This window comes from Musca autumnalis, unplaced genomic scaffold (genome assembly GCF_047663935.1).
Source record: "Musca autumnalis isolate F117 unplaced genomic scaffold, ASM4766393v1 scaffold_5, whole genome shotgun sequence".
In the NCBI taxonomy this organism is placed as follows: domain Eukaryota; kingdom Metazoa; phylum Arthropoda; class Insecta; order Diptera; family Muscidae; genus Musca; species Musca autumnalis.
Genome location: NW_027412088.1, coordinates 14120528 through 14144058, shown reverse-complemented (window position 1 = coordinate 14144058; position 23531 = coordinate 14120528). Strand labels below are relative to the sequence as shown.

General features: G+C 37.3%; 1 protein-coding gene across 2 annotated transcripts in view; it reads left to right on the top strand.

Moving 5' to 3' along the window:
- The window catches only part of scra (anillin, actin binding protein), a 32578-nt gene extending 15348 nt beyond the window's left edge, over nucleotides 1-17230 (top strand). For both annotated transcript variants that reach the window (XM_073988512.1, XM_073988511.1), the window contains 6 exons: nucleotides 5605-5845; nucleotides 6254-6365; nucleotides 6450-6638; nucleotides 6714-6986; nucleotides 15133-15460; nucleotides 15535-17230. In XM_073988512.1, the coding sequence (XP_073844613.1) occupies nucleotides 5605-5845; nucleotides 6254-6365; nucleotides 6450-6638; nucleotides 6714-6986; nucleotides 15133-15460; nucleotides 15535-16553 (2162 nt within the window). In that variant the 3' untranslated portion in view covers nucleotides 16554-17230. The remainder of the gene's footprint in view (nucleotides 1-5604; nucleotides 5846-6253; nucleotides 6366-6449; nucleotides 6639-6713; nucleotides 6987-15132; nucleotides 15461-15534) is intronic.
- The last annotated feature ends 6301 nt before the right edge of the window (nucleotides 17231-23531 follow it).

Genomic DNA, 23531 nt, shown 5'->3' with positions numbered 1-23531 from the left:
CTAATATAGGAACATTGCAGAAATGCACACAACTACGTTGGCCTTCAGTGGCTCGGTCTCTTCAATGTTATCATCAAAATCTGTTGGCCTATCTTCTAGGCTATAACAACTAAAAAAGAATTTCGAGAAATTGGTCTGATGTTTTTGGGCCAAAGATAATTCAACTCAAAAGGTGGCTCCCATTTACCGGAGTCTTCCACATGATAACTCAACGGTAAAAATCCCTACCAATTAACCGTTTTTAATTTCTCCAAACAGAAAGTCTTTTATCTGCACAAATCCTGGATTACATTATCGCCGCCAACATCTTTTAAAGGCAGGTATATATGAGAAAAGATACATAAAAACAGGTCTGTGAACCGACTACCATGAGTAAGAAGCAATGCCCTTAAATTGGCTTGAAGACCATAAAATCCAAGGAGACCCTTCTGATTGACTTCTTTTTTATAACCACCACCCAGTTAATGAAAAAGTTCCAAGATTATATGTAGGTCAAGAGTTGCTCCCCAATTAACAGTATTCCTCAAAACATCCACTGTTTTTATACCCTCATCTTTTAGTCTAACGAGGTTTTAGAACCCAAGTCTGTTTGGACAAAATCCGTTTCAGACAATTTGGAGTCGATTTAGCCCTGTGCAGACGTCCAGGAGGGTTACATCATCGCCGGTATATATGAGAAAAGACACATAAAAACAGGTCTGTGAACCGACTACCATGAGTAACAAGAAATGCCCTTAAATTGGCTTGAAAACCATAGAATCCAAGGAGATCCTTCTGATTGACTACCTTTTTATAACCGCCACCCATTTAATGAAAAAGTTTCAAGATTATCGAAGTCTAAAGGTGCTCCCCAATTAACAGTATTCCTCTTTTCAAAACATCAACAGTTTTTATACTCTCAGATTTTAGGCTAACGAGGTTTTAGAACCCAAGTCTGTTTGGACGAAATCCGTTTCAGACAATTTGGAGTCGACCTACTACGAACGATTACTCTCAGACGGATAAACAGATTTTTTCCAAACGTTACACCTCGTAATATTTGTATACCCTCAGCATTTATGCTAACGAGGGTATATACACTTTCATACGGGCAAAATGTGCCTCATCGAAATAATGTTTTTAGACCCCAAGTATGTTTGGACGAAATTTGTTTCAGACAATTTGGAGTTGATTTAGCGATGTCCGTCCGTCTGTCTGGCTGGCTGGAGCGCATGATAAGTCTTGAGGGGATCAACCGATTCGGTCCAATATTTGCCTTTCGTAATATTTTGTCCAAACTTAGTTTAAGTTTGAAGATGGGTTATATCGGTCCACTCCTTCCGGTACCTCCCCCACAAAAGATTGGTCGCATGATAACCCTTGAAGGAAGTAACCGATTTGGTTACCTTGCACATCGTGAAATTTCTACCAGGACTCAATCGGTCCACACCTTCGGGTACCTCCCACACAAAATTTCGGAAAAGTTCAGTTTAGGACCTGTTCACGAATCGATTTTTGTTGTAGCAACTTCTATTCACTGCCCCTCATATGACGTGTATAAGTTTCATCAGGGCAAAGTCCATACTTCGTGAGAAAATAGCCTGAAAGGTATAAAAAAAGCCCTATGACACAGTGTGTAGTTGTTGGATCGCAAGATAACTCTCGAATATTTCTTCGTAATATTTTGTCCAAACTTACTTTAAGTTCGAAGAGGTACCTGAAGGCTCCACTCCTTCATGTACCTCCCCCACAAAAGTGCAAAAACATTCGGAAAAATTGTGCGCACGATAACTCTAGATGGGAGTGACCGATTTGGTCCATACTTTACACATATATACACATATATATTTACCAGATATATATATCAGGTTCGAAAATGGACTGTATTTGTCCACTGCTTCGGGTACCTCCCACGGATAAGTTCACTTTACGACCTGCTCTCGAATCATTTTGAAATTTTTGAAGCAACTTGCATTCGCTGCCTCAATTACGAAGTTTTTTCAGGGGCAAGTCCATACTTCTTGAGAAAAGAGCCCGAAAGGTGTAAAAAACCCCTGTGGCACCATATGTAGTGGCTGGAGAGCACGATAACTCTCGAACTGATCAGCCGATTTGGTTCACAATTTGGCCTTTGTCATATTTTATCCAAACGTAGTTTCAGTGCGAAGATGGGCAATACCGGTCGCCAACTTCAGGTACTTCCCCCCAATATTTAAAAACTGTCACTATACTGGTATGCACGATATCTCTTGAACGGGGAACCAATTTGGTCCAAACTTTGGATCTCATAACATTATGTCCAAATTTAGTTAAACTTCTAAAATTGCCCATATCGGTCCTCTCCTAACAATACCTCCCCCACAAAAGTTCAACATTTGTGTCCATGTGCATGTTAGAGTCTGTACGAAGATCCTTTGGAAATGTATACCGATGTTGTTCGTTGTGGTCCTGTTTACAGCGGTATTATGTTTTCGTGCACAAGTCCATGCTTCCTGGCATACTGGTCCAAAAGTTATACGATGACCCATTGAAATTACTAGTGGTCCACTTCCAAAATAGACAAAATTCATAAAAGACTCTACATCAGGGTTTCGGAGTCGGAGTCGGAGTCGGAGTCTACGAGTCGGAGTCGAGCCATTTTGCTGGAGTCGGAGTCGGAGTCTGAGTCGAAAAAAATAACTCGACTCCGACTCCGGGCAAAATTTTTTCCACGTTATAGAAATATAACATTCAATTTGGAACAAGAACATTTTTTTAAATCATCACACATATATTTTAAAAGAAAGGTATAAGAAAACATATATTCAAACGGTATATTATACTAAGTTAAAGGACCATTCACAGGGTATTTACTATCTTCTGAAGTGTAGTCTATTCAACCCTATTTTGTTGATCCAATTGATTCCTTGCAGTTTTGCAAACAAGAGTAAAGTTCTATGACAATAGAATTTAGATTGGACTTTTAACCTCTTTCGTCAGAAGTCTTAGTTGTTTTCTCACAAAGGTCTATTGGTATTCTCATCTTCTGTTTTTGATGAGTCATCCTTGTCTTCTATTAAAGACATTATGGTCTCTATGGGAAATCTTACTGAATACCACGTGACACAAAATGGAAGTCAAGAAAGCACGAATGATCTCATAGCTGGAATTTCTCAGTTATGACATAATGAATTTTTTGATCGACCCCCATCAATCATTGAGATATTGTTTCATAATGTTTAGATTACATGTTTTCAGTTAAATAGAATGAGGAACCTTTCTCTCGAATATGCTGTCCTTCTAGCTCAGTTCCTTCCACGTCCTTCTTGTTCTTGAACTCAAAAAGTAAAACAAAATGAAATTTTCTACAAAAACGTTTCCCTTATCCAAAAAATCGATATTGTCACGTTTTCAAAGCCCTTTATCAGTTTTACTCGTTACTTTCTCAAAAAAACCGTATGATTATGTATTTCGGTAAATTTCGCTAAATCTATTAACTATATATGAAATTCGGATGGTTACGCCTCTGAATTAGAGCATCATAAATTCGTTGTTGGTCAACGACAGATTCATCTCGCCATAACTCAGAAGTCTGACAAACGGCTAATCTTTCTTCTAGGATTCATTATATACTCAATGAGGGCTTTAGATGCAGACATTCAAATAACCGGATCCGCCCGCCAGCATGCACGAAATTCAATTAAATACATAATCATAAAATTTTCGTAAGAAAGGATCGGGTAAAAGTGATAAAGGACAATGAAAACATGACAATATCGATTTCTCGTCCTACATAAAATTTTCCTAGCAACATTTTTGTAGAATATTTTGATGCACGAAATCTCATCGTGTGCGAATTTTTCAGTTCCAGAAAACATCCATCTGCCTTCGTGCTGGATGGTGTACACAAATATTTCAATAAAATATCCACAACACACCAACGCTTAAAATGCAAGAGCTGAATTTTAGTTTAAGGGGTGATCCCTACTTATAAATTTCAAATTTTTAAGCCGATTGGAACAATATTGCCTTAGTATGAGCGTTGGATGGGAACAATTTATTTTATTTTGTATGAGGCATATAAACGGTGTTTTTCTCGAAATCGGCCTCAAAAATATATAATAAACCGTTTTCAAGCTAGAATTGGCACCGCAAAATGTTTTAATAAAAACAGGGATTCGTAGACGGACTCAGAACTTCGTAATATTATTCTATTTTAGATGAAGAAAGAAATCTGTCAAAAAGTTACGTAGTTTTTTCAAAAAAAAAAATAAATAAATAAATAAAAAAAAATCATGAAAAATGGCTTTTATTGAGCTTTATAATGGGGGTCTCCTTTTAAGGCTAAGCACACTAAAATGTTGGCTTACATCCATTCTGAAACTCGGTCATGAATTGTTTATAATTTTTATTGCATGTAGTCCTTATGATTTGTATTGCCCCTCCATTTTCAGATATTTTGAAAGTTTAAAGATTTTCTCACGCGGAAGAATTCCGTCCAGAATATACTCTTGCAAAAAAAGGAAAACCGACAAAACCTTTCTAACTTTGCTATTTTTCAATGTAATATTCGAATGCATTCCAGTGAATGCCCTTTCCAATGAATATATAAAGAAAAACTAACGCATTAGCCTATATAGGCCAATATATAGGAAAATGATAAAAAATTGTGAACATTTTATTCATTTTTAGTGGTATACGAATTCAGGAATTCACACTCGGAGTCGACCCGGAGTCTGAGTCGGAGTCGGAGTCGTGAAAAAAACTCGTCTGGAGTCGGAGTCGGAGTCGAGCCAAAAATACCTCGACTCCGAAACCCTGCTCTACATACATTCGATCTGTCCGTGGATGAAAGTTTCAATTCACATAGGCTGAGGGTACATCAAATTCTAAGAATATCTATTTCGGGCAACACCTACGGATAACTCCCTCTCAAAAGTTTAAAATTTTGCTGAAGCGCAGTTTAATGGCTGTTCAAGTATAGTTTTGAATTTCTTTCCGAAGGGTTCTCCATTCTCTTAGATCGATATAATGTTTTTCGAGGGCCGGTTCATGCTCCCTGAACCTATAGTCCAAATGCTCTTTAAAATCCTACGGGACCAACAAAAATGGCTGATTGGAGCACGATAACTATCGATAGGAGTGACTGACATGGGTGCAACATTTACATGTAACTTTAATAAAGTTCGAAGCTCCTCTCCAGCTTTCCTCACCAAAGTTCAAAACTTGGGTTTAAGTGTAGTTTAAGACCAGTTCGAAGATTGTTTTGAAATTTAAATTGAAGGTAATCCCTGGAATTCTGATTACAATCCTATAATGTTTTTGGTGGGCAAGTCCATGTTTCCTGACATAAAGGCCCAAAAGCTCTAAAAAAATCCTACGGTGACCATCACTTTTGTCCTTTAATACTGTTTAAAGCCACATTTCGGATCATGTTGGAATGTTAATAGCGGATAATCACTAAGATCATGAGTACAACATTATATTTTTGCTAGGGGAATCCAATACTTTCTGGGGATTACTGATTCATACACCTCTCGCACCAAAGTTTTTAGTACCTTTGTAATCTTTGTGGTGCCGCCTTTAAACAAATACTACATAAAAACAAATACTATAACAAAATTTCACATCTTTTCTATTTTCCAGCTGGTGATGCCATTGATGGCATTACTGATGACAGTAAACGGCTGCGACCCAATCGTTTATACCCCGCCTTGTCGGATCTTGAGTCAAACGAATCGTTTTCGGATAATGAAAATAATTATTGTAATGCCAATACAGCATCGGCTTTGAGTACGGCCGATGAAATGAGGGCCTCGCTGGAACCATTGCGGGGTCAAGATGCTGCCACAGCTGCTGCTGTAAATGATGAAGACAACGAAGACAGGTGCGAAGAAAAATTCTATTCATTTTTATTATTTTGTCTATGTCTTGATTAGTCAGTCAAACAACGAAACCTAAAAAATACGCGCAAGTATTTTTCCAGTTATATATACAAAGAAAACAGGCTTTTCCAATACATATACCAAATTAGTTTATAAGTATACTAAATATTTATTTATTTACATATTTATTTAAACTATTTATTGATAGCTTTAAATATCTACATTTACATATATTTTGAAATAAATGTTTGTTATTTTGTCCTTTAAACGGGCCAACAAATGTAACTACACGTCTTTTGTGATTGTCCCCCTTTTTTAATTGTTTGGTTTTAATTTTTTGTTTTCCCCTTTTCCCTTTTTATTCCTAACCATGTTATGTTAAAACTCCCTGTGCATCATCACCCCATTAGTTATATGGAAACTGAAACTGAAGACAGCAGTGTTGGTATTTGCAATGGTAGTTTAGGACGTGAAATAATGCAAGTTGTGCAAAAGAATGACAAACAATTGACAAATATCAAGGTAAGTAAAGAAAGAGGGAACAACCCCTTTTTGCAGATTTGTTTACTTAACCACTGTGTGTGTGTTTGTGTTTTTATCTTACAGGAAGTTAGATATGCCGATAAAAATGAATATTATGAAGATGCCACCCGTGACTCATCTTTGAACACTTCCGAAGAATCAATGGGCATGGATGATTATCTTGATGAAGCCTTGGAGGATAATGAAGATGGCGATGATGATATTACACAAGATGAAGAGGATGATGAAAATAACAGTCGACTATCAAAGGGGGTAAGTTGTAACCAAATTTTTGTGAATATTTGAAATTTGATTTCAATTATTTTTAATTTTGTTTTCTATTTTTAGAGCAAAGGAACAACTGCCTCAAATAGTTTTAGTTTCCGCAAGGCAAACACCCCTAACAGACAAACCAACTATCAAACTATTCAAGAGGAACAATCTGATGATCAACAGTCTGTCACGAATGTCGAAACCTCTAATGACAATGGTGGCGGAGATGCCATTTCGTCAGGCTATATGCATCCAGTGAAATCGGAATTAAGCATAAACAAGGAAAATGAAAATGTTGTAACACTGGTGCACACTGTCAGCTTTTATCGACGTCAACAAAGTGCAAATGTAAGTTTGAACTTTTTTGTGTTAACAGTTAGTTTTAAATTCATATGTCAGGTTGGCATAGCAAAGACAATAACCTCAAGGTTTATGCAGAAGATTTTGATTTATGACTTGCAGTAAGGCAACACAAAATCATAGAGTTGTGTCGTTCATGAACGAACCGGCTCAAAGGAACGATTCCGTGAAAAGAACGAACGGATGCGTATCCAGCTCATTCTTTTATATCGTTCATTTAGATCCCCGATGGACGAGTCATTGCTGCTTACAAAATTAGCAGCATTGGTTTTGCTCTAAACAAACGCTGCGTTAGCGGAAGCAGCACAAATTTCCACACAAAACAAACAATGATTCAGAGAGCTACTCTCGCTCAGTAACTCACCTCATTCAGTAGCACATCTCGGTCATATCTTTCTTTTGCATCATTCGTTCATCTGGTTCTTTCATATCAAAACCACCACCACTACGTTCAGAAACAAAACCACCCCCATTAGCACACAAACAAGCAAGTAACACAACAGTTGTGTCATTCGTGAACGAACATTTTCAAAAGAACGATTCGGTGAAAAGAACGACGGAGTCATATGCAGCAGAGAACGAATGACTTCAAAAGAAAATAATACAGTCAAATGTATTGTTGAACGAAAAAGACCCAACGAACGAAGTAAATGACCCGGATCTTTTTGGTGAACGGAATGAAAAAGATCGATCCGCTCAATGAACGAGATTGCCCAACACTACAAAATCAAAGTAGTTGCGCCAAAAAAGTTGGGAAGAGTTTCAAATGCAAAGGGAAGCCAATATTATTATGTGTTGTACACAATAACAACTAGGTGTTTGACTGCATAAAGGCTAAAAACGTCGAAAATGTCACATGCAATTTTAAAATGTCTAAAAAGTGTTCAAATCCATAAACGCTTATATCAGATTATGATATCTAACTAATCGGATCCTATGTCTGTGAAGGCATATTTCTGCTGGGTTTCTAAATGATTGAAGATTCCAAATAAGGGAATACAGGTTAATTTAAAAAATCAGGGGCGTATAATCCTTAGCCCTGTGTCGTCGTCATCATAATCCAATAGTGGAAGCTTTAGCTCCGACATTTGTCTATGAAATGTTCGGTATGTTTCTTATACCCTCAGCTTTTAGGCCAGGGACGCCCTTCTTTGCAAAGACAGTATAGTGAGGGCGCCCACTGAGTTGTTTTTGCATTTGCTTCTCTCTCTCACTTACAATGTAAATGAATGAAAACAAACAATAAACATCATGTGGTTGTTGTTTTCTTCACTCATACATACACACATACTAAAACATTGATGGAAATTCTTGGGCGACACTGTTTTAGGCTAACGCTACGACCAAAATATGCCTCACTGAAACAATGGTTCAGAGTATTTTGAGTCGATTTTGCCCTATCCGTCCGTCTGTATATCTGGCTGACCGATTTAGTCCAAAATGGAGTCATCGTAATATTTTTTCACATTTTGTTCAAGTTGGAAGAGGGTTCATATCGTTAAACTTCTCCCGGTTCTTCACCCGCAAAAGTTTAAAAATGTTCGCTAAAATGCAACATCAAAACACTTTTCAACGGTGGCATAATACCCCTCAGTAATGTTGGCGACATTTCCTGAGTATTTCAGCCATGTAAAACTTCTCTACAAAGTGGTGTTTTAAGACACACCGTTCGGACTCGGCGATAAACAATAGGTCCCATATCATTGATCTAATATGAATCGGGGTGCACTCATTGATATGAGAGAAGTCTCCCTTGTCCCTTCAGGGATGTTTGTGGAACAATTATATTAAAATAATGCACACAGAACTCTGGAAGAAATCAACCGATTTGGTCTACACTTTGCAAATCGTAACATTTCTTCCAAACGTGCGTTCAGTTCTTTCAGGTACCTCTTACACAAAATTTTTTGCAAAAGTGAATTTGACGGCCCTGCCTCAGATCGCATTGAATTTTTTCACCTAATGGATACAACTATTTTCGGGGGCAAGTCCACACTTCCTGAGATAACGGTTCAATCATTCCGGAATCAACTAAAAGATCCGAAGATCACCATAACTTATGAATAGATTTGGCCGAAACTCTGCACATCGTGAAAATACATTCAAGTAAGCACTCCTTCAAATATCTGCTTCAAAAAATTTCAAATTTTCAACTAAAGTGCAGTTTAAGGGCCCTTTGTTAGAGGATCGTTTTGAAGATTTTCCGGAAGGCCTTTTTACAGCGATAGGCAAATCCGTGTTTCCAGACGTAATGATCCAAAAGATTAAAAAATCCTGCCGTGACCAATTAAAATGGCTGGTGGACACAACTGATTCAAACTTTCCTCATCCTGGCATTTGTCTTAAATATATATAAATTTTGAAAATGGACTATATCGGTCTACTCCTTCCAGTACCTTTTCACAAAAGCTCAAGAGTTTCGCTTAAATGCAGTTTTAAGGTCTGCTCTCGAGGATTGTTTTGAAATGTTTATCGAAGGTTGTCGTTGTGACTCTGATTACGATACAATTATTTGCTTGTGCTAGCCCTTGCTTCCTGACATAATGGTCCAAAACTTCTAAAACCTCCTACGGTGACCAAATAAATTGGCTGGTTGGCACAATAACAAGTAAAAAAGAGTCAGTCGGCTTTGCCGACAGATATATACCCTCAGCCAATGTGAAGTGAAACTTTCACCTACGGACAGGTCGAATGTATTTAAGGTCTCTTCAGAATTTTGTGGCCCTTTTTGGACATATGAACTTACCGCCAAAAATGTGGATTAGGAATTAACTGCAGTAAGACACAAATGTTGAACCTTTGTGGGGGAGGTACCTTTAGGGAGGACCGATATGGACCATTTTAGAAGTTAAACTAAATTTTGACAAAATATTAGGAGATCCAAAGTTTGGACCAAATTGGTTTCCCCATTCAAGTGATATTGTCCTAGCATTTTAGTGACATTTTTTAAATATTGGGGAGAAGTACCGGAAGTTGTGGACCGATATTGCACCATGAAACTAAGTTTGGATATAATATGACGAAGACCAAATGTTGGACCAAATCGGTTGAACAGTTCGAGAGTTATCGTGCTCTCCGACAGCCACATATGGTGACATAGGGATTTTTTACACTTTTCGGGCTGTTTTCCTAAGAAATATGTACAGTTGCGTTCAAAATAATAGGAGTGCCCATACACTAAAGCGAATGGCCCAAAAAACATGACTAAACTTCTCCATTTTGGCTTATTTTGTATTTGGTTAGCATTGTTGACATTCCAACTGTTATTTCATTACAGAAATGTGGCAATTTGTATTAAATTAATTACTGTTTACACCAACATTATAAATCGTCTTAAAATTTTTTGTTCAAAAAAATAGGAGTGTGGAAGAAAAAGTACAATAAAATATTTTTAGTTGAATTTACGACCAAAATTGTAAATATTTTAGTTGATAGTACTAAATACAACATATTTGATTTTTTTCTGAAAACAAAAGTCCTTTGGTAGTATCCAAAAACAGGCTATTGTCCTTCTGGCGACTTTTCCAATAAATTAAGCACTTAATGGGGAATTCAGTGGATTTTATAAACAAAACCTTTACTGATTAGAGTTGTTTAACACTCTGACTGTTACCTCAAACAAATCATAATGATTGGTATCCCATAAATTGGTGTATTTTGAACAATGAACCAAATTTTAGCCAGTTTTCATTAATCCTATATGAAAGGATCGGCCAAAACAGCGCTTTTACAAGTAATTTATTCCTCGACCAAATAAAATTATGAGGTCCTCAGGATGTTAGCTTTATGTACACAATCAAATTCACTTCTATTCCAAAAATTTTTTAAAGCGTGAACGGTTCAAATTTGTTTTACACATTATGTGATAATCCGGCTTTGACTACTCTATGGTTGGCATACACCGTACTATATTTTTCTACATAAATTCACGTTTTTCGTTCAAAAGTACTTAATTTAGATTAGTTCTCATAGAAAATTGAGTTTTACACGATGCAAAACCTAATAAACATATTCGTAGGGCAACTTCAGAAGTATTTCCTTAAAATTAGCTTTTTAACAAAACGTCTAGAAAAATGGCTCATATCTGCCAATCATCCAATTTTTCAAATATAAACAAAATAATTGTTCTGAGTGTAGTTAAGATGCTAAGGGCCTCAAAACATTATTTGGTCGAGGAATTAATGCCTTATAGATACGCTTTTTTGGTCGATCCTTACATAAAGGTCTAATGGTAACTGGTTAAAACTTCGCTCAAGGATCAAAATACACAAATTTATGGGGAACCAATCATTATGTATTGTTCGAAGTAACAGCTAGAGTGTTAAACAACTCTAATCAATAAAGGTTTTGTTTATAATATCCATCGATTTCCCAATAAATACTCAAATTATGGGAAAATAGCTGCATGGACAATATCCTGTTTATGGGCACATCCAGAGACCTTTTTTGTTTTCAAACAGCTTTCAAATCTATTAAATTCACTACTAACAACTAAAATATTCACAAGTTTGGTCCTGAACTCAAATAAAAATATTTTTATTGTCCTTTTTCTTCCACACTCCTATTTTTTTGAACAAAAAATTTGAAGGCGATTTATAATGTTGGTGTAAACAATAAATAATTTAAAACAACTTGCCACATTTCTGTTAATGAATTAACAGTTGGGATGTTAACAATTTTAAACAACTACAAATTTGGCCAAAATAGAGAAGTATAACCATGTTTATATGACCATTCACTCGGTGTGTATGGGCACTCTTATTATTTTGAACACAGCTGTACTTGCCCCTGAAAAAACTTTCACCGTCCTAATGGAGGTAGCGAGTGCAAATCGCTTCAACAAAAATCAAAGTGATTCGAGATCAGGTCTTAAAGTAAACTTATCCGAAATTTTGTGTGAGAGGTACCAGAAGGAGTAGCAAAATATAGTCCATATTCGAACCTGATCTATATTTGGTATATATATCAGGATGTGCTAAGTATAGATTACATCGGTCACTCCCTTCAAGAGTTATCGTGCGCAAAAATTTTTCCGAACATTTTTGAAGTTTTGTGGGGGAGGTAACTGAAGGAGTGAAGCGATATAGCCTATCTTTGAATTTAAACTATGTTATCATATCTTGCGCTCCAACCACTACACAAGGTGTCATAGGGTCTTTTTGCACCTTTCCGGTCATTTTCTCAGGAAGTATGGACTTGCCCCTGATGAAACTTGTACCGTCGTATGGGGAGAAGTGAATACAAGTTGCTGTAACAAAAATCAAAGCGATTCGAGAGCAGGTCCTAAACTGAACTTATCCGAAATTTTGTGTGGGAGGTACCCGAAGGAGTGGGCCGATTGAGTCCATATTGGAACCTCATCTAAGTCTGGTAGAAATTTCACGATGTGCAAAGTATGGACCAAATCGGTTACTCCCTTCAAGAGTTATCGTGCCCACAAATTTTCCGAACATTTTGCAACTTTTATGGGGGAGGTACCGGAAGGAGTGGAACGATATTGCTCATCTTCGAACTTAAACTAAGTTTGGACAAAATATTACGAAAGCCAAAATTTTAACCGTATCGGTTCATCCGTTCGAGAGTTATCGTGCGCACCAGCCAGCCAGACGGACGGACATTGCTAAATCAACTCCAAATTGTCTGAAACACATTTCGTCCAAACATACTTGGGGTCTAAAACCATTATTTCGATGAGGCACATTTTGCCCGTATGAAAGTGTATATACCCTTTCTAGCCTAAAGGCTGAGGGTATAAATATCGAAAGGAATGTCTCCCAAAACTAGATCCAGACAAGTCGGACTGTGTCGATACATTAGATACCTCCTCAGCAAAAGTTTAAAGTTTACGTCCATTTTTCGGATCTTGTTGAAATTTTAATAGCGTTAAACATAATTTATACAATTTTTTGTTGGGAAAAGCCAACACTTCTTGAGATATGGACCCCGAAAAGTACCAATGTCTAATGTGGTCGCATGCTGGGGGGAATTCTTTGACTTCTAGGTTCGTGCACTGTGATTTACAGTTTGCTACTTATTCATTTTATTAACTTTTAACGTCGCATTGTCGTGATACCCATTAGTGTCGGAACACATTTTGTAACTTCTCAAACATCAAACTAAACTTTAGGGGCATCGGATTAAATCATTTTAAATGATTTGCTGGTTTTAAGACCCCACCTTGTCTACCTACCCACAAAGATAGTCACAGACTTTAACATCATTTTATAATAACCAACTAGAAAATGTTAGGTGCATCTTTTCGTTTAGTCCCGTTATATTTCGCCCTGCCGATTTAGGGTATTTGAGCCATATTTCTCCAACCGAATAGTCTGTAATTTGGAATTTTGACTTTTAGGTGGACCGAAATCACCATATTCGAAATATTTACATTGCCCCATACAACGGCAAAAAGTTGCAAACTGACGAAAATAGTAGAATTCTGGAACGAAGCATCGTTTATGTATATTTTCTGTTCCCATTCCACTTTTCACCTCATTTTTACCTTCTTTGTTTGGTTCATGAATTTGTTTAAAAATTCAACTTCACCCCAATTGTTTTCCAACTTACTCACCCTGTTAATAAAATTGTGGTTTTTATCTTAGCTTATCGTACAATTTCACCTCACAACACAAAACCCACCACATAGGCTAATGATGCGTATAGACAACGAGATTGTAGTGTGCATTTTTTTTGTAGGTGGCGCCCTACGGAAATTGCTTAATCTTTTCACTCAATTGTACAATAGCTCTGTTCCAGAATTAGAAAGTTTTTACAATTTTTACACATTACACATTTTGCGTTCCCGTACACAAAATTTGTATGAAAATTGTTTACGATTTTTACAACTTTTACGACTTTTACCACTTTATAAAGTACGGGAACAGGCCAAATGTTTTGGGGTAAATTGCAATATTTTGTTGAATTTGTTTATATGAGGATGTAGATCTGGCCAAACATTATCCCCATGTTGTCTTTTATCAGAATAAATAGTTTGGCTTAAATGTCGTTTAGGGGCACCTCTCGGATCGGGCTGAAATTTTTACAGTAGATAGCCCTTGGCATCCTGAATATAACGATATATAACTTTCCGGGGGGAAGTCCATACTCCCCGATATATGGGTCTTGACATTTCGGAAATTTCGTACTTTCACACCTTTAGGTTGTTTATGGGCACCTCACGAATCGGTCTAAAATTTTTACAGTAGACAGCCCTTGGCATCCTGAATACAACGATATATAATTTTCCGGGGGAAGTCCATCTTTCCTGAGACATGGGTCTTGACATTTTACAATTCTAACGTGAGCAATATGGGCATCGTTTTAAAGCTTATGGAGAGTAATTTTATGCACGAGACCTATAGGTCTTAAGAACACTTTCAATTTAAAGAGAGTTTTGATCGAGTAGCCCACTTTTGTCCCTATCCGTAGGAGAAAGTCTTAGATACCCGGCCGAAGGCCGGCTACTTAAGAACACTTTCAATTTAAAAGAGAGTTTTGATCGCGTAGCCCACTTTTGTCCCTGTCCATAGGAGAAAGTCTTAAATACCCGACCGAAGGCCGTCTACTTAAGAACACTTTCAATTTAAAAGAGAGTTTTGATGGCGTAGCCCACTTTATTTATTATTCGTGAGCTTTAAAACGAAACCCATATTGCATAGGTTTTAAAAATAATGGTGATAAAAGTAAAAAAGTCAAGACCCTTATCTCGGGAAGTACGGACTTCCCCACGGAAAGCTATATATCGTTGTGTTCAGTGTGCCAAGGGCTATCTACCGTAAATATTTCAGGCCGATCCCAGAGGTACCCATAAACAACATAAAGGTGTTACAAGTACGAAATCTCCGAAATGTCAAGACCCATATCTCGGGAAGATTATATATCGTTTGAATCAGGGTCCCAAGGGCTACCTATGGTAAAAATTTCGACCCGATCCGAGAGGTGCCGCTAAACGACACTTGTTTCAATAGTTTAAAATCTATAGGAACTATAAATAAAACTACTAACACCATCAACCAATTTTCGAAAATTCGAAGATAAATGTTGAGAGCAAATCTATGTCTAATACGATTCATTAGTCTCTGATTTTCAACAATCCCATTAACGTTAAATATTCCTCCCCTCTTTTTTTCTGCAGAGTGCCAATTCAACACCGATACGCAAAATATGTCGCGAACAGCAAGTTTTACGCTCAGCCATGGAAAAATTGGAAACTAAAGGTGTTGGAGAACAGGTACATTTTGTACATGAACCCGCCGAAGAAAGTGATGAAGAAAGCCAGTCGGAAGCGGAACAGGATGATTCACATTTGGTACAAGAAAAAATTAAGAAACTTTTGGAAGAAGTTTGTAAGCAACAACAAGTTATAGCCCAAACCAGCCAGGCTTTGAATTTGTGTGCAGCTACAATTGAGTTTTCTGGTTCCACAGAATCCGTGGAGGGTGAACGGCATCTCTTGGTGGCAAGTGAGTAAAAATCATGAAACTCATTTTCTGAATAATTTCTGAAATAAACAATTATTTCTTGTTTCTAATTTCAGCCCATCGTCGCCAAGCCTGTTTGGATGAGGTACAACGTTTACGTGTTGAGAAAACATTACGGCCCCTGGGAGCACCCCGTGAAAAGGGCCGCCTTACCGTCAAGGAAATTACCATTCCCTTGAGACAAGATTACATACGCAAATTAGCTGCTGAAACTATTTCCGGCCATCATCTGGTTTGCCTGCTCAAATATAATGAACATGTTTTGGCAACAAAGACTGTTCCCACACTTCCCGGTCTTTTGGCCGTAAAATTCCCCGATGTCTTACAATTGAATAATGTTTATGCCGATTTTAGAGTAACCTTAGAAATTTATGGCATGACGGCCCAGCGAGAAGTTTTACCCCATGAAGTTAAATATCACATAAATTTGAATAAGAAATCTGGTGCAAAAACACCCAAAAAGAAGGGATCTGATAATCGTTTGATTATGCCACCAGTTCAGAGTCCTGCCGGTCCACATGCTGTACGCACCCCTGCCTTGGTACAATATGGTTTTGCCATATTCTCATTGAGAGAAATACAAAGGACAACATGGACTCTAACCCAGGTGTTGGGTGTAAGTCCCCTCGAAGGTGTGGTTCACATGAAGGTCAACTGTGAGCTGTCTGTCTCTGTGGAATACAAAGGTTTCCTTACAATGTTTGAGGATATTTCTGGTTTTGGAGCTTGGCACAGACGTTGGTGCCATTTGAATGGTACCATGTTGAATTATTGGAAATATCCCGATGATGAAAAGAAAAAGGCTCCCATGGGTTCGATTGATTTGTACACATGTTCATCACAAAAAGTCAATACAGCTCCCCGGGATATCTGTGCTCGTTTGAATACCATGCTTTTGGAGTGCCAGAGACCAGCCCGTGAAACAGACCACGAATCATTGGTCATTGTGCCAAATGGTCGTACCACAACTGTCAGATATCTGCTGTCGGCTGACACCAAGGAAGAACGCGAAGAATGGTGTGCCTATTTCAACAAGGCCTTAACATTATTAAGAGCATGGGGACCTCCGCAATAAATTTCACAAACCCGCAACGCATGTTGGCGTCGTTGTCGTCTCGACATGAAATCGCAATGTCACAAACCTGTTCAATGTTAACACGAGTTCGTCTCTATTCGTAACCAAGTTATCGTTGTTTCAAAATACATGTTGATATGTTTAGTATTAAAAAACACTATTTTTATAAATGTAACGAGTAGTATTCGTCGTCGTAATGATATCCTTTCACAAATCGTTTTTTGTCATGATATTCTAAATATCATAAATTAATCGTCTTTTGAATCGTACATCGTACAACCTCTGCTATGAGAGTTAGTAAGGTTATATGCATGGTGTAAGAAATAAAATTCGCCTTGGTTATATGTATTATGGTTATATGTATTTTTGTTTTGCTTGCCAATATGGATTTGAAAATTTATAGTTCGCAACATAAAACTCTAGAAGAAAATGAAAAGAAGTAGCGTTACTGTCGATTTTACGCTTTCGTTTTACCAAGCCCAGTTTATATTTTTATAGTCTATCCTTAACATAATCCCACATGGTATGGTAATTCAAAATATGCATTTTGTTTAATATTTGTGTAACACTATTATCTAAGTTGTATCTTTTTTGTATTATTCAGATACATGAGCATTATATTTTAAAAACAATAATAAATAAAATAAAATATTTATGTACTTATGTAAAAAAAGAAATTTACTGTTGTTAATATTTTTGTTTTATCAAATGAAGGAAATCAGATAAACAAGAGGAAAAACGTAACGGTAAAATTACAAAATTTTTGTAGAACATTTCGTTCTCCTAACTCCTTTCTTGCCATGTCCTTTTCGTTCCTTTTTCTAGAACTTTAGTCGAAAGTACAGGCAGATGATTTTAGGTGTGATCTTCAAAGACAAGAAATTTATATTCATGTTTTCATTGTCCTTTTTACTTTCATCTAATCATTTCTCAGAAAACCCATATGATGGTTTCAGTACAGGGATGCACAAAGATAATCTGATACATTTTCTCTTAAATATTTCACACTGCATTTTTGTTGGTTTTTCTTAACTTTTTTAACTTTTAGTAGCAGTTGCATATTGTTTAAAAATATTTATAAAACAATGTGTATATTTTTTATTGTACATGTGTCAATTATGGCTGGATTAAGACTAATCGGCGCTAGAGTACTGTTTTGTTCATCATATGTTCTGAGACAAACTTTACCTCTCAAGCATTTTGTTGACCCCATTTACTCCTATTTTTGAGAATTTCTTGGGGCTAAGATTCATTAGAGCAGAGAAAGGCAATGTGTATCACGTGATCGTACATTTGCTCTCGCTCACAACTTGTGTAGACCCAAACTGGTGGTGAGCGAGAGTAAATTTACGCTTAAGTGCGACACATTGCCTTGCTCTGCATTAGAGTATTTAAAAAGAAGAGCTTACCCTAGTCCGTCCATAAAATACTCGAAAAATAAGCGTAAATGGGGTGAATAAAATGCTTGAGGCGTGAAGTGTGTCTCAGAACATACCCGATTGATTACTTAGAAAAGTCGGATACATATGAATTCATTACCTTCCATGGCACAATTATCTTCTTTACACAAGAACAGTTTTGACTGTCATTTTTCATAGAATATCGATTGCTTCAGTCAACTGGTTGTCCAACATCCATGAAAATGTTCGTTGTTGCCTGATGACTGGCGGCAAAAATGAACGACCACACTGACAAGCAACCGATATTTGAGCAAAATTTGACTCGGCATACAACAACAAAAATTTGAGCTAACAAAGTTGCCATTGTGTTAAATTGTGTGAGTGGAAAGAGAAATTCTCTTTGCTTGCTCGTGAGGCCGGTCGTAGAGGTGAAACAGGGAGTTCCACAAGGTGTCGTGGTATCTCCGGAACTTTTTAACCTCTACCTCTTCTGTATTCCGTAACGGATGATTGTACGATCCTGGCGTCAGGTACCTTCCCATATGGCGTCTGTGAGAGACTGAACTCCTATTTAACCTTATTACCACTTTTTCCCACGCCAGGAATATGCTGATATCCGCCACTAAATTTGCGGCCACTCTGTTCCCCACAGTGAATTTCGTGGTCGACGGTAGCAGATTTTCGACCACAAACTGCCCCAAAATTCTAGGGGTCACATTCGACACTACGTTCACGTCGTGCACGCACGCCACAGCTATCTGTGACAAACTGAAGATTAGGAACAAGGTCCTCAAGTCCCAAGCCGGTAGCAATTTGGGTGCAGATCAAGAAATCTTGTTGACCACATATAACGCGATAGGTCGGTCTGTTGTAAGCTATATGGCTCCAGTTTGGCCCCCGAATTTATGTGATACAAATTGGAAAAAGATTCAAATCAGTCAGAATGCCGACCTGAAAACACCAACAGAGTGCCTTCTCAAATTTTCACTGGACCATCTACTTGAGGAGGCAAAGATTCTTCCAGCAAAGCAACACAATGAGATGCTTTCGTTGCATTACTTGCTCGGGTGTTACCGTGGCAGCCATCCCAATCACCATCTGGTGGGTACCCTGCAAACCAATCGTACCGACATCGTTACGAAATCGGAACAAAATTCGGACGATAGTCCGATATCTGTAGTGCGATTCTCTAACTCATTTTTTGAGTTACCGACAAAAATCGGTAAAATTAAAACGCAAAATTATCAATGATAAGTTTAAATTAAAGTTGACAACACTTTTGCTGTCGGTAGAACTTTACGACTACTTTTTATTGGTCCCTAACTTACCGAAAAATATCGTTAAATACCGAAATTATAAGCATTTTTATTTTACCGATTTTTGTCGATAACTCAAAAAATTAGTTACAGAATCGCACTACTGATCCGAAATCGTAACGATATCTTAACGAAAGTTGTATGAAGTGGTTGACATAATTTCGGATCGAAATGTCTGAGCGACATCGGATCGATTTCGGTCCGATTTCGTAACGAAATCTGAAGAAAATCCTTGGGAAATTCGGAAAGGAAATTTCTTTCCGACATTCGTTCCGAAATTGGTACAAAATCTGAACTATTTCCTCGTTTAGAAATCGGAACGAAATCTGAACGACTTTGCTTCCGAAATTGTTCAGACGTGTCGGACATCAGACATTTGGTTTGCTGGGTAGGCACGACATATTCAGGCACATATGGAAGGATATCGACGTTCTAGAGGGAGAGGTCCAACGATAAAGGAGAGAGCCCCTAGATCAACAGGCATATCAAGCAGGCTTAAATAACATTCACACGGACGCAGTTGCGTCCCCAATCTATCGCAGCTGAGGAGCGTCAGCTGCCAACTACGCTCGGGATATTGCAGTCGCCTAATTTTTTTATAGGGCGGTTATCCATCGTGCAAGACATCTGCCCAGTATGCGACATGGACCCACCTGACACACTGCACCTTTTCAACTGCCCCGCCAAACCTACTCATCTAACTCCAGTGGATTTGTGGCTATATCCCATCGAAGCACCCACTTTTATGGAACTGGAGATAGACCCAGAGCCAGATTGAGCAGAAATACGAATACCCAAGCATACATTGTTTTCTCGGGTCAATCCGGTACATAGAACCGGTCGCCGCGGAAAAGTTCAGTTCAGGAGCTGTTCTCGAATCGCGTTGAGTTTTATGTTAACAACTTGTATTCATTGTCCCCTATACGACGGTATAAGTTTTATCAGGGGCAAGTCCATACTTACTGAGAAAATATCCTGAAAGGTGCAAAAAAACCCCTATGACACCGTGTGTAGTGGTTGGAGTGCAAAATAACTCTCGAACGGATCTGCCGATTCGGTCCAAAATGTGGCCTTCGTAATATTTTGTCCAAACTAAGTTTCAGTTCGAAGATAAGCCATATCCGTCCAATCCTTCAGGTACCTCTCCCACAAAAGTTCAAAAATGTTCGGAAAAATTGTGCGCACGATAACTCTCGAAGGGAGTGACCGTTTTGGTCCATACTTTACACATCATAAGATATCTACCAGATATAGATCAGGTTTGAATATGGACTATATTTGTCCGCTCCTTCGGGTACCTCCCACATAAAATTTCGCATAAGTTCACTTTAAGACCTGCTCTCGAATGACTTTGATTTCTGTTGAAGCAACTTGCATTCGCTGCCTCAATTACGACGGTAAATGTTTTTCAGGGGCAAGTACATATTTCTTGAGAAAACAGCCAAAAAGGTGCCCAAACTTAGTTTCAGTTCGAAGATTGGCAACAACTTCCTGTACTTCCCTCCAATATTTAAAAAATGTCACTAAAATGGTATGCACGATATCCCTTGAACGGGGAAACCAAATTGGACCAAACGTTGGACCAAATTCCGTTTATCTTCTAAAATGGCCGATATTGATCTTCTCCTTATGGTACCTCCCCCAAAAAGTTCAACAATTGTGTCCATTTGTCCGTAGATTAAAGTTTCAATTCAAGTAGGCTGAAACTATATCTCTGTTGGCACAGCCGACTGATACTTTTTTAATGGTTTTTCAGCAGGTTGTCTCTGTGGCCCCCCTTTACGACGGTACAATTTTTTCTGAGGCAACTCCATACTTCCTGTGATAATGGGCCAAAAGCTCCAAAAAAACCTGCTGGCAAATACTAAAATGGCTGGCGTACAAGCTAACTTCCGAACTTAGTTTAACGTAATTTAATATTTCGAGTTCCCTATGAATGAAGTTTGCTTACTAAAAATGTTAGTAACTAATTATGTCAATGATTTGGTATAGCCCCACATTACGGTACCTACAGATTCCACTTATTATACCCTACATCACACTGTGGTAAGGGGTATTATGCCTTTGTGCATTTGTATGCAACATGCATAAGGACACGAAATAGACCCACAGTTTCTTTTGGGGATATATATATCGACACCTCCAAATAATAGTATGCTAAGTCTAAAAAGTGAGTTTTGCAGGAGAAGCTCTCAAAGAGTGGAATTTTTTTTTGAACTTTAGTACTATGCTAAGTCAATATTTGTTTATAACTTCTGTTCGGATTGACCGATCATTACCAAAATTTGACAGAATTTAAGTTAAAGGACGTTCGACACCTCCAAATAATAGTTTGCTAATTCTGAACAGTGAGTTTTGCAAGACAAGCTCTAAAAGTTTGGAAATGTCTTTGACCTTCAGTACTATGCTAAGTAAATATTTGTTTATAACTTCTGTTCGGATTGTCCGATTATTACCAAAATTTGACAGAATTTAAGTTAAAGGACGTTAATTATAAAAACGTAAAGAACTTGAAAACATGCTAAGTCGACTTAGCATACTATTGTTTGGAGGCGTCGATATAATCACTTTTTGAGTCGATTTATGCATGTTTGTCCGTCCGCCTGTCAGTCTGTCCATGTATTTTTGTTCGCAACGTACAAGTCGCATTTGTTCTCCGATTCAGCTGAAAATTTGGGAATATAATTTTTTATCCATAGGAAGAACGCTATTGCTTTTGGTGAAAATCGGTTCAGATTTGGATATAGCTTCCATATATATTTTCGCCCGATTTCACGTATTTGCTGCACCAAACACGCTATATAGGTCCGATTTCGATAGAATTTGGAATGTGTGACTGCATTCGGTCTAGAAATAAATGTGCCAAATTACGTTGAAATCGGTTCAGATTTGGATATAGTTCCCATATATATTTTCGCCCGATTCCAGGTATTTGCTGCACCAAACACGCTATATATGTTTGATTTCGATGAAATATAGAATGTGTGACTGAATTCTGTCTAAAAATAAGTGTGGCAAATTACATCGAAATCGGTTCAGATTTGGATATAGTTCCCATATATATTTTTCACGTATTTGCTGCACCAAACACCCTATATCAGTCCAATTTTGATGAAATTTAGAATGTGTGACGAAATTTTGTCGAGTAATAAGTGTACCATATTATATAGAAATCAGTTCAAATTGATATATATCTCCTATATATATTTTACATATTCACAGTGGTGTAGGGTATCATATAGTCGCCCGATTATTATCCTTTCCTTACTGGTTTTTAAAGTAAACTCGTGATACAAATTCAATCAATTTTATATACGGCACAATTATTGTGTTTGCTTCTTTTTTTGGTCAGAGGCTGAGGGTATATCTCCGTCAGCACAGCTGACTGATACTTTCCTACTTGTTGTAACGAAGTTTCCTCAATAATCACGCTATAGTTTAACTGTGCATGGATGGTTGTACATAAGTTGACTTAGTGGGGGCTATTCTGAACGAAATTTCGCAGTGAGTTTTGTCTTTCCGCCGTTTTAACTTAAGGGAGAAAGTGACAAAACTCACGGGGAATTTATGTTCAGAATAACTCCAATTGTGTGAAACCGATATTGGGTTTTGTTAAAAGCTGGTTATTAAAGAGGTTACTTCTATTAATCAGAAGCCGAATTCAAAACAAGTTTTTATTTTATATTTTGTTTTGGTTTCATTGTTTATTGTTGTATATTTATCATTTATTATAGTTATCATACATAGACATTTAGTATTAACAACTTGAAATATTGAACAGTATGGATTTTTTTTTTTGATTTATTATATCCATATATAGATTTTGTTTTAAATTTAACAACATTTTGTTTTTCTTGAGCATAATACTATTATATTTGCTCCATTGTTTTATTTTCATTTTTATGGTATTGAATTTTAATTGTTTCTTTTTTGGCAAGCACACATTTAAAGCATTAACAATTTTTTGTATAGATTTTTTCTTGTGTATGGATATTTTGTGAAAAATGTGTGTGGCTGCTGTGTGTATATAGAGAGAGGGAGGGAGGGATTATAGAAAGGATATTTTAATGAGAAACATATTTCATTATATCAAAAAAATCTTGGATTTCATAATATGTATGTATGTAATTTCCATTTCGTTTTTTCCTTTTTGATATGAACTCATAAGTTACCATTACACAATTTGTTTTATTAAATTTTTAATAAATTAATTGCCAACGGTTTTCTTGGGACTAATGAACTCGATTGCAAGTTTGTGAAGA